Below are 14914 nucleotides of genomic sequence, written 5' to 3' on the forward strand. Positions count from 1 at the left end.
CTGAAATCCAGTTGTAGAGAGGGAGGAGGAATGAGCAAAGGGGTCAAGACCAGGCTGGAGAGACCCACCAAAACAGCTGATCCAAGTGGGAGCACACAGACCCCCGTTGTAAAACTGGGGAACCAGCATTGAACCAAACCAAGCTTTCTGAATATGGGTGTCAGTTAGGAGGCCTGGGCAGTCTATGGACCTCTGGCAGTGGAACCAGTATTTTATCCCTAGTGCATGAATGGGCTTCGGGAGCCCATTCTCCATTGAGGGTTACTCTCTCAGCCTAGGCCCTCCCCCAAATAATATGACAGACTTTGATGATCCCCCATGGAAGGCCTCACCCTCCCTGGTGAGTGATAGGTGGGCATGGGAGGAAGAAGACTGGGATTAATATGTAAAATAAGCTTGTTTCTAAATAAAAATGAATGAATGGGTGAATGAATGAATGGAACAAAGTCATACCTAATAGTATCACACTTCCTATGAGCTGATGGGGACCAATTCAAGCCACCATACCCTTATTTAAGTCTTGTGTCCTGTGGTTTTGATTTACATTTGCCAGATGGTTAGTATTGAACACTTTCCAAGTACTTACTGTCGTTTTTGTATCTTCTTTGGAGAATTGTAGGTTAGACCATGTTTTTCATATTAAACTGTCAGAATTCCTTATTTATTCTAGATGTTAGTTGTTTTTCAATTTTCAGAAATTTTACTTGTTCTGTGGGTTAGCTTTTGCTTTCTTTGACTCATGGATTTTAATTTTGATGAAGTCCAGCTTATCTGCATATTTTCATCTATTTGTAGTTTGGATGTCTTATCTAAAACTCAACAGTCAAATCTAGAGCCATGAAGATCCTCTTTCATGTTTTCTTCCAACAGTCTTTTATAGCTTCAATTTAAAGCTTAGGTCTGTTATCTTTACTGATCATTTTTGAACACAGGTCAGCCGGAATACTTTTTCACTTGGATAACCTGGTTTCCGATGCCATTATTGAAGGTACTGTTCTTTTCATACTGAACTATCTGAGCACCCTTGTCAAAATCAGTTGATTGTTGATGCGTGTTTTTATTTCTGGACTTTGGCTTCTATGTCATTCATCTATATTGCGTGTTCTTTTACCAGTACCATACTGAATTTGATTTCTGTAATTAGTTATTAAGTTTTGGGACCAGAAAATGTGAGTCTTTGAACTTCATTTTATATTTTGAAAGACCTAACTTTTGATTTTGTTCATCATTTGACATTTTGTCATATTAATTTCTATGCTCTCTCATCTTAGTATGCACTTAATTTAAGGGCATACATTTTTTTCAAACTACTCCATCAGTGTAGCCCACAAGTCTTAGTTTTTGTTGTTGATTTAATTCAAGCTCCTTTTTTTTTTTAATTCTTTTTGTTTGCAGTTTATGGTTCCAGTTAAAATATGGTTTAGTTGTGTCATTGTTTAGAAACTTTGTCACATATTAAATTTAATATTATAGTGCTAGGAATCAATATTACAAATAGTTTTGTAAGCTGTGATTGTTACAGTTTTTAAATTATACATGTTTATGTTTGTGTCTAGAGTTTCCTAGTAAAGTTAGAGGATTAACCCTTTCAGATACTAAGATATAATTAAAATACACACAAAAAAAGTTGTAGTATTGAAAGAAGGGTAGAAAATGGACAAAGAATAGTGAGCCTGGAACCACCTATCCTCTGTGCATATGAGTAATCCCTACATTACAGAATGCCATTGCAGGTAGTCCTTAAAGATGGTTGCCCACTACAGTACCCAGATAGTTGTATATACATGGAACAAAAATTGGATGTCTTCTTCATACCAAAGATCAGTTCTAAACTGAATGAGGACCTTTGTGTAAAAGTTATAACTGTAGTATTCTTAAAATATAAAGGAAGAAAACATGTGCAGTTTGGAAAACAGAGTCTTAAACAATATTCCAAAAGCACTGACCTTGCAGAACGGGATTGGGGGGTTGGTTGTTTACAACACCTAACTTGAAAGGCCCTTTACCAAGAAAATGTAAAGAACTTTAACAAATAAACTAGAAAAAAGATGAGGAAAATTGACAGATAAGTAGACAGTAAATATGCCCTGTCTTGTTAGTACTTAGAAAAGTTCAATTTGAAATCTTAAAAAACAAACAGTCAAAAAACTTAGAGTTAAAAGAGTTTTTAGTTGGGAACTAATTTTCTGTCACCTAGTAAATTTGGAGGTGTGCTTATCCATCCGATAAACCAGCAGTTAACTCCCAGACTTGATGAAAAATGAGGCAAATGCTTCAAAGTATGAGCAGATGTGGGCGTGTCATAGCATCACTTAGATCACAGTGCATTCATACAGTGGAATACGATTCCACAAGGTATATGACGAGCTGGTTACAGATATGCATTAGTCATGGTAAGAGTGGACTCTGTTTGGGTCCACCATATCACTGCCCTTCTAATCACATGCTGGAATTTCTTCTATTTTAGATTCTTGTTCATTTAATGTATATCCACTTTACAAATCTATTGATTTCTCACAGTACTGATCAAATCTTTTCATTATTTCCATTGACCTTGCCAAGTTCTTCAGGCTCTGTGGTATAGAAAAAGTCCTTCCTACCTTCCTAGAGTTATTTCTGGCTGAGTCTTTTGTGAAATGTTTGCACACTCAAACCAGCTATTTGCTCTTTAAGCAGTTGCTGGTTTTGTATATGCCTTTCCTCCCATAGCTCACTCCCTTTACTTCTAAACAGTGAGTCTCAGAGAAATACCTAGTTATCTGTTTTTCAGACTAAATCCTTAGCTAAGGTTCTGTAACATTATTGCATTTGTGGCTTTTCTGACTCTTGTTTCTGCCTTCTTAGATTTGTGTATCATAACCTATTCTTTTCTTCCTTGGATCCAGTCCTCTGTTTCCCTTCATGAGAAAAATACAAATGAAAACACATTTTCTTGTTACCTACTCCTCTAATTTTTTGGGGTAATGTGCCTGAAATCATTACATTTTGGAAGTAAAAGCAGTCATACTGATGATTTGTAATCTGAAAACATTAATTTGTAGATGAGAAAAATGCACCTTCTAATTGGGAGTGAACCTCACAATGTTTTACTTTTTCAAGTGATTTGTGTCTTCTAACAGTTTCAGACCTATTTTCTGACTTTCATAAGCAATCCAGTTAAGAGTTTTTCATTCACCTTACCAGTTTATCTGGGTTTTTGTTGGTGGTGGTTTTGGGTTTTTACTTAGTTTACATCTTCTACAGAGGACCTGGACTTTTTAGGTTTGCATCAGCCCTGCAGGTGAGTTGCATGAGAGTCCAGTAGCACCACAATTTAACATACACACACACACACACACACACACACACACGCACGCACGCACGCACACACGCTCGCACACACACCCTCACCCTCTCCCTCCCTCCCTCCCTCCCTCTCTGATTTTTCTTAGAAGGTCAGGCTGACTGAGCTTCTAAGGTCCTGGCCCTCTCTACCAATGGATAGCCACCCACTGTTCTGTTTGTTGTCTGCTCTCCTTCAGGCCTTTATGTTCTGTAATGTCTGTTTAAATTCAGGTTGTATAGTTAAACACACACACACACGTGCGCGCGTTTATATTTTCATCTTTCCTCTAATATCTGGTTCCCGTTTAAATTTATTATGACACTCATTTTTCTTGACACCTTCTTGGTTTTCCACTGTTATGGAAAACCAGTAACAATTATCTTATAATTAAATTTATTGTTATCCACTATGTGGCTCATGTGCACCACTGGTTGCTCAAATTAACATTTGCCAACAATTGTTCATCAAATCATAAGACAGTGCATTACATTCTTAGAAGATTTTATATTTTAACAACTGATTTGGAGCAGACATGGTAGTGTTCTTCTGTATTCCTAGCACTTACAAGGTGGAATTAGGAGAATTGTGAGTGTGAGGCTAGCCTGAACTACACATGTATTAAGTGCTAGAACTAGATAACAGTTTCTCTTTTTGAGGTGGTGAAATGGGGTCTTGATATTGCAGCACAAAGTGGTCTGTAACTCTTTGTGTTGACCAGACTGAACTTGAACATGTGATCCTCCTGCCTCTACCTCTACAATGCTGAAATTACAGCTTCGGACCCCATGCCTTGGCTTTATCTGCCTTTATAACAGTTTCCTGATTTATCTTTGAGTCCTTTTAGGTGTAAAATAGAAAAGTGTGTACAATAGAAAATTCTTAAGGAAACAATTGAAAAAACAACAGTTATAAATGTTATAAAAGAAGTAGTTAATGTTTGTGCATGTATAGAATCGTTTTTCTAGCTTGGCAGTATTTGGTTCTTTTTGCTGTTAAATTGCTATGCCGTTTTAACAATTTTTGGAGTTGTTGTATCCTATATATTCATAGAAAAATAATTATAACTTCTGACTGAACCACTGATACAACTTTATGCTAAGATGTCATCCTCCCATGACTGAGTAAATTTACATCCCTCTTGACATCTTATAAATGATCTTACATATTGACTGTATACTGAGATTTTTATTCCTTCTATGAATTATCAAGTATTGGCAAATTTGTACCATGTTGCCTTGCATGAAAATTCCCAGATTTTGATAATTCGTGTTAACTAAGATAATGTTAAGGAGATTTCCTATTCCATCTTTTGGAGGAAACATGAGAGTATTTTTTGTCAATAAAGAATCTTTGGCAAATTATTTTGTCTGCTGATTTCCCAACATCTTAGTACTGGAATCTTTTGTAACCCAAAAATGTTTAGCTATAAGAAAGGAGCTGCCATCTGTCAAGTCATGAGCATGTTTAATGGTTTACAGCTGTGGCACGGTAATTAGATTATTGAATCAACTTAATCTAAATGTTAATTGCATAGTCACTTCTGAGTTTTATATTGCAGGGTTACAATATATAGTTGTGCTCCACCATGGGACTCAGTTTGGAAAACACTGCCATGAAGGTTCAAAGTAAAGTTTCACCCTAGGTGTAGTTTCTAAAACTGGATATTAAGTATGTTTATTGTAGGTTAATGGCAGCCTCCTTGTAAACCAGCAAACAGCAAAACTTGGTTTCTTGGAATCCGCAATAATTAAATAGTCACTTGTTAAGAGAAGCTTTTTCCTTGCTTGCCGATTTGGTTTATCCCCCGCCAGCCGCCTGGGCTCTGCCGCATTGTAGTCCCCAAATAAACACACAGGAGGCTGTATTAATTATGAAGCTGTTGGCCTTGCTTGTTTCTTACTGGCTAGCTCTGACTTAAGTAATTACCCCATAATTGTTCATCTAAGTATGTCTCTTACCGGAGAATAGTTCCGGGCTCCTACCCCATGGCGTTACATCTCGAACTCTCTCGTGTTTCTCCTTCCCAGAATCCTCCTGGATTCCTAGCCCCACCTATCTAGATTCCTATTGGCCAGACAGTGCTTTATTGACATATACACAGGACTTCCCCAACAGTCACTAAATTTCATTTTTGTTTTCTGAACTTAAAATTTTTAACTGACTAATTAGAAGGTGTGGCCCAAGAACTATCTGAGGTATGTCTGACAAAGGAAATTTTAGTATTGATTGGGATTTCATAGTTACCTATATATCTTAAAATACAGCCCTGTGAGTAAATGATGTTACCAATGGTAAGGGTCTTGTGTTTCTAGGTTATTGGTCTCTTTTTCGAGGAATTGAAGCAAAGCCCACACAGATCTGCAAAAGTACTATGGAAACTTTATTTAAAACAAAGCAGTAGAAAATACCAGAACACACTACAAGGAAGCAGCAGCCATGTGAGTAAAAATACTCAGGGGCCCATGTTATTTTTCAGGGCTTCCTCTTCCAGGGCTCCGAAGGAGCTGTTTGGTGACCTGGGGTGTAGTGAACTTTGTTCTCTGTTTTGATTTATAGATTAGGTTGCATAATCATTTTTCCTCTGCTCATAGTGCAACTGATTTTAGTCATGCGCACAACCAATTAGGTGAATGGAATGTGATAGTAACTAGGGGATTCTCCCTCAAAGTTCACTTGAGGACATAGTTTTGCCTTATTGCATGCTGATTTAAAAGTAGTTCAGGCCAGAACATCCCAGGTTACTAAGCTGTTCCCTATTTTTGCCTGACTTATTTATATAAGTAAGTAATAACATATGAGATGGCTCGATTGGTAAGTGTGTTTGCCCTCAAGCTGATGCCTGAGGTCAATCCTCAGAACCCACCGGGTAAAAGGAGAGAAATGATTCTATACATGCACAGACATTATGGTTGTCTCTGTACTGTGGACACCCCTACATATATACATTAAATAAATAAAAAAATAAGTGCATAAATAAATAAGTAATGTTGATTTATGTATATATACCAATTTTTCAAATTACTAACCAGAATGTAGCATCAATCCTTGATAATAGAACATTTGTAATATGAAAAATCTATTCTGTTAGCCATGGCTATTATGAAAAATATTTGAAAGCACTAAGAACTTAGTTGCTTTATTTATATTTTCCCTACATATTTTATATATCTTATTTTTGAATTATGGGGGGGGAGTGCCTTTGCATGTGTAACTAAGGTCCCCCTTGGAGTCCAAGAGAGAGCACTAGATTCCTTGGAGCTGGAGTTACAGCCAGCAGTGAGTCACCTGATGTGGGTGCTGGGAACCAGGTCTGGGACTTTGGAAAAGCAGTATACAGTCTTAACTGCTAAGCTATCTCTCTAGTACTACATGTTTTATTTTTACAGAACCAAAAAACTTGACTTTTCTTGGTTGACAAAACAAGATTCAGTTAGAGGCTGGAGAGATAAGATGGAGAGTTAAGAGTATGTACTGTTTTCCAGAGGACCAGAAGTTGATTCCCAGAACCCTTGTCAGATGATTCACACAACCATTTCCAGCTCCAGGGCATCTAATACCTTCTGGATTCTGCAGGGGCATCTGTGCTCATGTGTGCATTCCGGGGGTTGGGAAGATACAATAAATACTTTAAAAGTTCAGTCAGATATATAAGATAACTTTTAATACAATTTAAAAGCTATTGATTGTCCTGAGTCCTATACCTAATTCAGCAAAAAGGCATTGTTTTCTGACCTTATACAATGGCTTACATTTGCACAGTTAAAGAGAGTACATTTCACATAAGAAGACCAGAAGCATAAAGACAGAGAAGTTTGGTATTCAAGAAATAAAAGTAGTTCAATGTTGTAGAGTCATTATTTTGAGCAGGGAAAGAACTAATACCTCTTGAAGTCAGTACCTACTGATGGATATGAATGGAGCAAAAATAGGCACAGAACATTAAAAAAATCATTGAACTGGCTTAGAGGAGAGATAGGCTTGTAGTAGGGCAGTATCTATGGAAGCAGAAAAGGCAACTTACCCAATTAGAATAAAGCACACAATATTAGATTAATTTATTCAAATATCTTGAGTGTCTGCTCTGTAATTCCAGGAACACAACTTTGAACAAAAAATACTCTGCCTGAACAGACACTCAGACTCAAGAGTAGTACATGTGTCATCATGGAGGACAGCCATGTGTACCCTGGGAGTGTGCACTGACTGCTTGATGAAACAAAGCAGAGCTGACCCGTGTTGTTCTAGAGCTGAGACAGGCTCATTGTGGCTGCTGGGTCTTAGAATTGAAGAGGGAGGAGCGGCTTAGAAGAGAGGGGCCAAGCATCCAGAGCCTGGGATTCCTGAGGAAGGCTTAGACAGAAGGAGCTACGGTTCGACTTGAAGCAAGAAAGGTTCTAGATCAAACGCATCTTAGAAGAATTAGTTTAGTAAGAAGGTTTTAGTCTGGATAAATGGCTCAGCTGTTAAAGGCTGGGCTAACAACCTGAAATGTAAGAAGGTTGTAATTCAAAGTAGAAACTTGAGCAGAGGGCAGAGAGAATGACTCAGAGAAGCTTAACGTATGTAAAGGCAGGGGATGCCCTTGGACCTGTCAGAGGTTTGGAGCCAGGCATGGTCCTTAATTAAACAGTTGCTACCTGGCATGCTGGTTTCCTTGTCTCTTTTGTGTGCTTCCATATTCTTTGTGTGTATTGGCTGCTCTGCTTCCCTAACTATAAAACTAACCAAACTCCTCACCAGTTTTCCTCACATCACTGGATCTTCTGGAGAGACTCTGAGTGGCTTCTTAAATCATTTCTACTGTTGGGCCACGCAGCCATGACTAGGAGGGGAGAGTACCATATAGCATTAACAGTTACTGCTACAAAGCCATATCCTTTCATAGTTAAGACATGGAGTAAGTTGTATGATGGGTAGACTTCTCAGTAAGAACTTTACCGAGTCATTGAAGAATGGGGAGCACAGAGAAGAGTCAGGGGGCCCCTTAAGGAAAGTACAGTAATCCAGGCACTAGGTAATGTTGGCCTGAGTTAGAATGTTGAGTAAGAGGAAAATGGGTTTGTGGTCGATAACGTTTGAGTCTCTAGAACTGCATAGGTTGGATGTGGGAGTGTGCAGAGTCAGGAATAATGTACTGTGTTCCTGACTTGATTACTACAGAGGTGATGAAGGCAGTTTCTGACCTGAAAGAACACAGGAGAAACAGATTTTGTGGGAGTTGAGGGAAATGGTTATTTTTGTACATGTAATTTGAAGTAGCTTTGAGACATCTGAGTTTTCTGGTAGACCCTCCCATGTGTGCGTCTGGAGTAGAAGACTTAATAGTAAACAGATATTTGAAACTTTTGACTTTTTGGTAGTAACTGAAGCTCTGTAGGTAGATGAAATTGCCCTGGGGGTGCATAACGAGATAGGACCAAGACAGCCCTCAAGGAAATCCTATTTGAAGGCCTGTGAAAAACACGGCTACAAAGTATAGGAACAGAGAGGAATGAGAAAAAAATCAGTAGTTTACAATATTTTTAGGAAGCCAAATAAAAGTATGCCAGGCAGGAGACTTGTCTGGCCTTCTTTTGTCAGGTCTGGAAACAAAATTGGGAAATAGAATTTATGAAGGCAGTATTACGCTATCAGATCCTCTTAAGTACTTTTAAAGGAAGGGTAAAATAGAAGTAAGACTGCTTGCTTGTGAGATTTGATCAATTTTATGAAAAAACTAAGGCGAGATTAAAAAGTGTACCCTGCAGGCCACTGAATATTAATATTCTTGATGACTGTCCCAAGGGTTCCTGATCTTATGTTTTCTGTCCTGCTTCTTATCCAACAACCCTTGTAGTTGTACCAGATGTCGCTGTTGGGTGTTAAAGGATATATCACCATAAAAAGACCCTTGTTAAACAGGTGCACTGTGTGCTAATAATTTACTGTGTGACTGATTGTAGAAATGATTTCTAGGACAAGTTTAATTATAGTTATTTGCTTACTTTTGTTCTTTTGTGTGTATGGGGAGTAATGTGTTTGTGGAGGTCAGAGGTCACCCCCAGGTGTTCCTCAGGAGCTAGCCACTGTATTTTGAGACATCATCCTGCCGGGGTATGGGGCTTACTGACTCAGTTAAGCTTGATGGCCAGTGAGCCTGGGTATCCTCCTATGCCCATCTTCCCAACACTGAACCTGGTGTTCCACTTAACCCAGCTTTCTATGTGTGCGCTGAGGCTCAAACTCAAGTCCTTATATTTATGTGGCAAGCTCTTTACTGACTAGCCCCCTTTTGGTTTCGTTTGGTTTTTTGTTTGTTTGTTTTTTGTTCCAGTGACTTAAAGATCAGAGAAAGAGTTCAACATAATAAAAATGTTTTTGAAGAACCAATCAATATTTACTTACATGTAACATGTGCTGAGCAGTCCTCTGTGGTGGTATTATTTTGTGATGCACTCTTCTTAATGAGGATGGCCTAGCAGTCTTTGTTCCTATGGTGAATAGAATAAGGACTTAGATGTTAGTACTACACAAACTCATTTTCTTATATCACATTTTCTTTTATTTTGTAGCCTCGGTGAATATTTGGATGAAGCCATTAAACTAATTGCTTTTCATCATGAGCAGAAGCAAGCGGGACAACAATTTTTATAGTGTAGAGATTGGAGATTCTACATTTACAGTCCTAAAACGATACCAGAATTTAAAGCCTATAGGCTCAGGAGCTCAAGGAATAGTGTGGTAAGTTTTTATTTCAAAGTAAGGCAAACAGTCTTTAACTGCCGCCCTATCTCCTCTTTGTAATATAAATCTTTTGGTAAGTAGTCAAGTTTACTCAAAAAAAGCTGTATAAACAAAAGCTATAATGTAGTAATTTTTTCTCAAGGATTACTGGTCTTTTTTATTATCCCTAAACTGTAACTATTAACCAAAAGTGCTATCTTGAAATATGAACTGTGATTAAATACTTACTTGGCTGAAGTCATATAGAGACGTATACTTCTATCAGGAAAAAGGAAGTGGCAGACTTGTTCATTCCATAAGTGCATCTGTTCCCATTCCTGACTAGTGAGATGCCTTACTTAATCTTCCCTTTCAGTCTGTGGTGAAACAGAAGTTTCATAGATCTTCATACTGGGGAATAAAGTCAGCTAATACGTCTCAACTGTGTTTCAAAACTTACACATCTTTAAAGTTGTTTTACAATCTTACTTGTACAAAAAGGTTCAGGTTTCATAGATGAACAGAATTCTTTAAAAGCTGAATTCAGAATCACTAAGCTAGCATTATAATCTAGTGTTTGGGGAAATGCTGAGCCATACCCAAGCATAATTACATCTTTATTACTACTTAAACAAAATGTGTTTAAAAGTCTGTTAAAGAAGAAATTGGGAGTGTTTATGATCCAGCATGTTTATAAGGTTATAGAAAAACTCTTACATATGTCCACAAATCCGTGTACATAAGGCTGTTCTTTGAAGCATTATTTCTAATAGCAAAAGTTGAAACAGCATCGTGTCTGTCAGCAGGAGAATAAAAAATTGTGATACTGTCAAACAGCAAAATACTATGCAACATTTAAAATGAATTGGAGCTGTTATGTGTCACCTGAATACCATCTAAAGTATAGACCTGAGTATTAAAGCAATATACGAAAAATACACCATATCGTATTATTTCTCTGTAATGTAAAATATGCAACGCAGTTCCATATACTTAAGATCGAGTACATATGTAGAAAAGATAAAAGCTTACCTCTGAGAACAGAAAGGGAAGTCTTTACCTTAATAGGTTCCTCTTTTTTAAAAAATCATAACAATTATGGTAAAATATTAAAATCTGACAGAATTATATAATGGAAACACTGGTTTTTATTCTTCTCTCAGGTCCTCAGATCTAGTGTTCATATTTATCAATGCCTTGAGTTTTTAGTTCCTCCTCCAAAACAAAATGCTACAGGATTTTTAGTCTTTTGTATACGTCTCTAGTGTAATTTCCTTTCTGTACTCGCTGTCTTGTGTCCTAAAGAATTAAAACACTATGGTATTCTTCAGTAAATACATTGTAAAAATTTTTACATACATACATGTATACATACATTCATACATACATACAGAGAGAGGGGAGAGAGATGGCGGTATGTGTTGCCTACATATATATCTGTGTGCTATTTGTGTATACCTATGGAGGCCAGAAGAGGGCATTGGATTCCTGGAACTAGACTTATAGATGTTTGTGATCTGCTACATGGGTGCTGGGAGTCAAACCTGGGTCCTTTGGGAGAGCAGCTAGTGTTCTTTAACTACTGAGTCATCATCTCTCCAGCCCCAAAATTCTTCAGTAAATATTTTAAGTAGAAGTCATGATCACGTGGCCTTTCTTTCTCGATAGAGGTGCAAGGTAAAGGAGTCATTCAGACTAATACTGGGAATTTGTGTATCAGTGGCTCCGTGCACGGGTAAAGAAAGGAACCATCTACTAAGCCTGACTGCCTGAGTTCAATCTCCAGGGATCCATACAAGTTTGTCTTCTGTTTTCCACATGACACCCTTTACCCACCCCTAAACATATACATACAAAATGGATACATTTTAAAAATGCAATTTAAAGAGACAAAAAGAGCGTATGCTCTAGTGCCCACCTGTGCTAAGTGACCTTGAGTGACACATAGTCTTGGAGAAAGTAAGGAGGGAGTCTATGTGATTGCTCCATAAGTTTGATTTTAGAGCTTTGTGCCTGACTTTTTTTTTCTTAATTTCTTATTACAGTGCAGCTTATGATGCCATTCTTGAAAGAAATGTTGCAATCAAGAAGCTTAGCCGGCCATTTCAGAATCAGACTCATGCTAAGCGAGCCTACCGAGAACTAGTTCTTATGAAATGTGTTAATCACAAAAATGTAAGTGAATATTTCATGTTTCTTCAGTATAAATTAAATCAAGATTTATTCATGAATACATGCCTGTCAAAGGCTTTTTAATTTTTAATATTAGGAGATTTAAATCACTCCAGATTGAAACATTATTTAAAATCTACAGACTGATCTTCCTTCCACCCCTGCCCCTTATCCCCATTAGTAAGTAATACCAAAAGGAAAAAACAAATGAGTTGTGAAATTTAGATTGGATAGTTTCCTGGCATTTAATTTATAGAAAGAATTTTAAGGAAATATGTTTGAGAATAATTTTTTTGGGCTGCAGAAATGGCTCAGCAGTTAAGAGCACTGACTGCTCTTCCAGAGGTCTGAGTTCAATTCCCAGCAACCATATGGTTGCTCACAACCATCTGTAATGGGATCCATTGCCCTCTTCTGCTGTGCATGGAGACAAGTCACTCATATATGTAAATAAATAAATATTTTGTTTTAAAAAAACCATTTTATTCAGAATTTTTCTAATCTTAGTTTTTTTTTGTTCCATGTAGAGCTGGCATTTCAGAAAACTGTACAGAGATGTACATTCCCATTGTAGTTGGACATTGGAACTTAACACAAAATTCAAGATACATTTCTGTACCCAATTCTGACTTCTTTTAAGTGGTATCAATACTTTTACTTAGATAAACACTGATAGTAATAGTTGAACACAAATTTTGGAAATACTTACAGAGAATATTTCTAAAGTTTTCAACAGAATGCGATGCGACTTGCTGTGAGACCTTTGGCAATTACTTGTCAGACAGCGTGAGTCAGTGGTTCAAATGAACAGGTTTTGTTTGTTTTGCATGACAAAAGAGGGCAACAGATCCCCAATAGATGGTTTCTGAGCCACTATGTGGTTTCTGGGAATTGAACTCTGGACCTCTGGAAGAGCAGCCAGTGCTCTTAACTGCTGAGCCATCTCTCCAGCCCCAGTTAGATGTTTTTAAGTTTTCATTAAGCATACTGTTTCATTTGTGATTATCTTAATGGGACAGTTTCCAAACTGAGAGGACATAAACTAAGAGAGAATTGCAGAAAGGACAGTTTATGAACCACTAAACTGAAAGTGCTGGCCAGTGACATATTTTCCAAAGTAATTTATAAAATATGAGTTCCATACTTTCTGGTGTAGAAAATACAATTCATCACATTTTGAGAGCTAGCCACAAATAGAACCTTTGTATATTCAAGTTACAGATGAATTACCAGTGTGAAAGGTATAGATGTTAGGGACTAGACTTATTGTTTGGGAAGTTCATGTGTAGTTTTGAAGGCAGTGAAACATGATGGAGTTAAATTCCATGAAGCAGTAATAATTTAACTGTCAGATAGTAAAGAGCAGACAGTACGTGCTGGTATCTGGAGGAAGATCTCTCTGCGCTTCAGTGAACTGAGAAGGCTGGGGAGCTCGACTTTAGCTCTTAAAGATGGGGTGACTGCTGCATTATGGGAAAGGGACTGGCAGAGGAAATGTGGTCATTATCAAGGAAGAAATTGTAGCTTCTTACTGCCAGTGGGAGCCAGACGTGGTGCTCGTCAGAGCTCTGCTTGCGGCCCTCCCTGTACTAGAGCTGCCCATGCCCCTTCCACTCTCTGGACCTAGTTTCAAATCTTTCAGTTTTTCTCTGTTGAATTCAAATACTCCTTCCCCACCAACAAAGATGCTCCGTCTGCTAAATGGAGAGTATGGGAAGTTTGTCTTACATGCTTAGCCTTCTAAAGTGGCCCAGACTGGGTGCCTAACATAGTTGGTTCATTGAATGAATATAAAATTAATATGGTGAAAACCATGAATGGCAACTCCACTCTGCCACCTCTGGGGTATGATGGATTTTTATAACGTTTTATCTTTTCAGCACTTTGCTGTTCTGCATAGATCATATTGAAATAATGTTTCCCTAATGTTTTCAAGGTTTTTATAATCTTTTAATGTGGTTGCTCCGATGAGACACTTAGCACACCAGTGTCTGATGGATTCCTCTACTATTGGTAGGCTTGTCTCTCCACTGCAGATACTGAACCACTGACTCACACTGGCTGACAAGTAATTGCCAAAGGTCTCACAGCAAGTCACTTCGCATTCTGTTGATTTGGGAGAATTAAGTATAGTACTTTCTGTTGTTCAGCTTTGCTTCCAAGAATTGCTCAGATTGTTTTAATAATAGCTGAAACCGTTAACCATATTGTAGAAATTGACATGTGTAACTATCAGAATTACTCAGTTTCCCCTAATTCTTTGTGTTCACATGCATGTTATTAGAGACATTTTCACAAATACCTCTTTGAAATCTTTGTATTACTATATCTAGTTACATTACTCCTCTGTTACTGTTATTCTTTGTTGTTTTGTTCATAGAGGAAAGTGGTGTTTTTCAGTAAGTTTTTACTTGGTTGTGGTAATTATTAGTTCTTTGGTATCTAGCCATATCCCATCCACTAGTCAGTCCTTGTTTGACTTTTGCCTATCTAATCTGACTAAAATAATTTATTTGCTTTCTTGAAAAATAAGGCAGCTGTGTTTTCATTTACCTTACACAAGCTCAGTAAAATACAGTTCAAATGCTGTTCAGTTCACCAACGTGAAGTATACCATGGAGTAGTTTAATATGTTCACTAATATATATATAACCAGAAAGAAACCCGATGTCCTTTAGCTGTCCCCCTATCTCCCACACCTAGCAGCTCTAAGCA

General features: G+C 37.6%; 1 protein-coding gene across 4 annotated transcripts in view; it reads left to right on the top strand.

Moving 5' to 3' along the window:
• Mapk8 (mitogen-activated protein kinase 8) overlaps positions 1–14914 on the top strand; it is a 55123-nt gene that overhangs the window by 20408 nt on the left and 19801 nt on the right. For 3 of the 4 annotated variants that reach the window (XM_013118828.3, XM_013118829.3, XM_040747719.1), the window contains exons 2-4: positions 5638–5763; positions 9877–10045; positions 12073–12202. In XM_013118828.3, the coding sequence (XP_012974282.1) occupies positions 9924–10045; positions 12073–12202 (252 nt within the window). In that variant the 5' untranslated portion in view covers positions 5638–5763; positions 9877–9923. The remainder of the gene's footprint in view (positions 1–5637; positions 5764–9876; positions 10046–12072; positions 12203–14914) is intronic. The other variant, XM_040747718.1, reaches the window with a different exon arrangement.

The sequence above is a fragment of the Mesocricetus auratus genome, unplaced genomic scaffold (assembly GCF_017639785.1).
Source record: "Mesocricetus auratus isolate SY011 unplaced genomic scaffold, BCM_Maur_2.0 Super-Scaffold_100006, whole genome shotgun sequence".
Classification (NCBI taxonomy): Eukaryota; Metazoa; Chordata; class Mammalia; order Rodentia; family Cricetidae; genus Mesocricetus; species Mesocricetus auratus.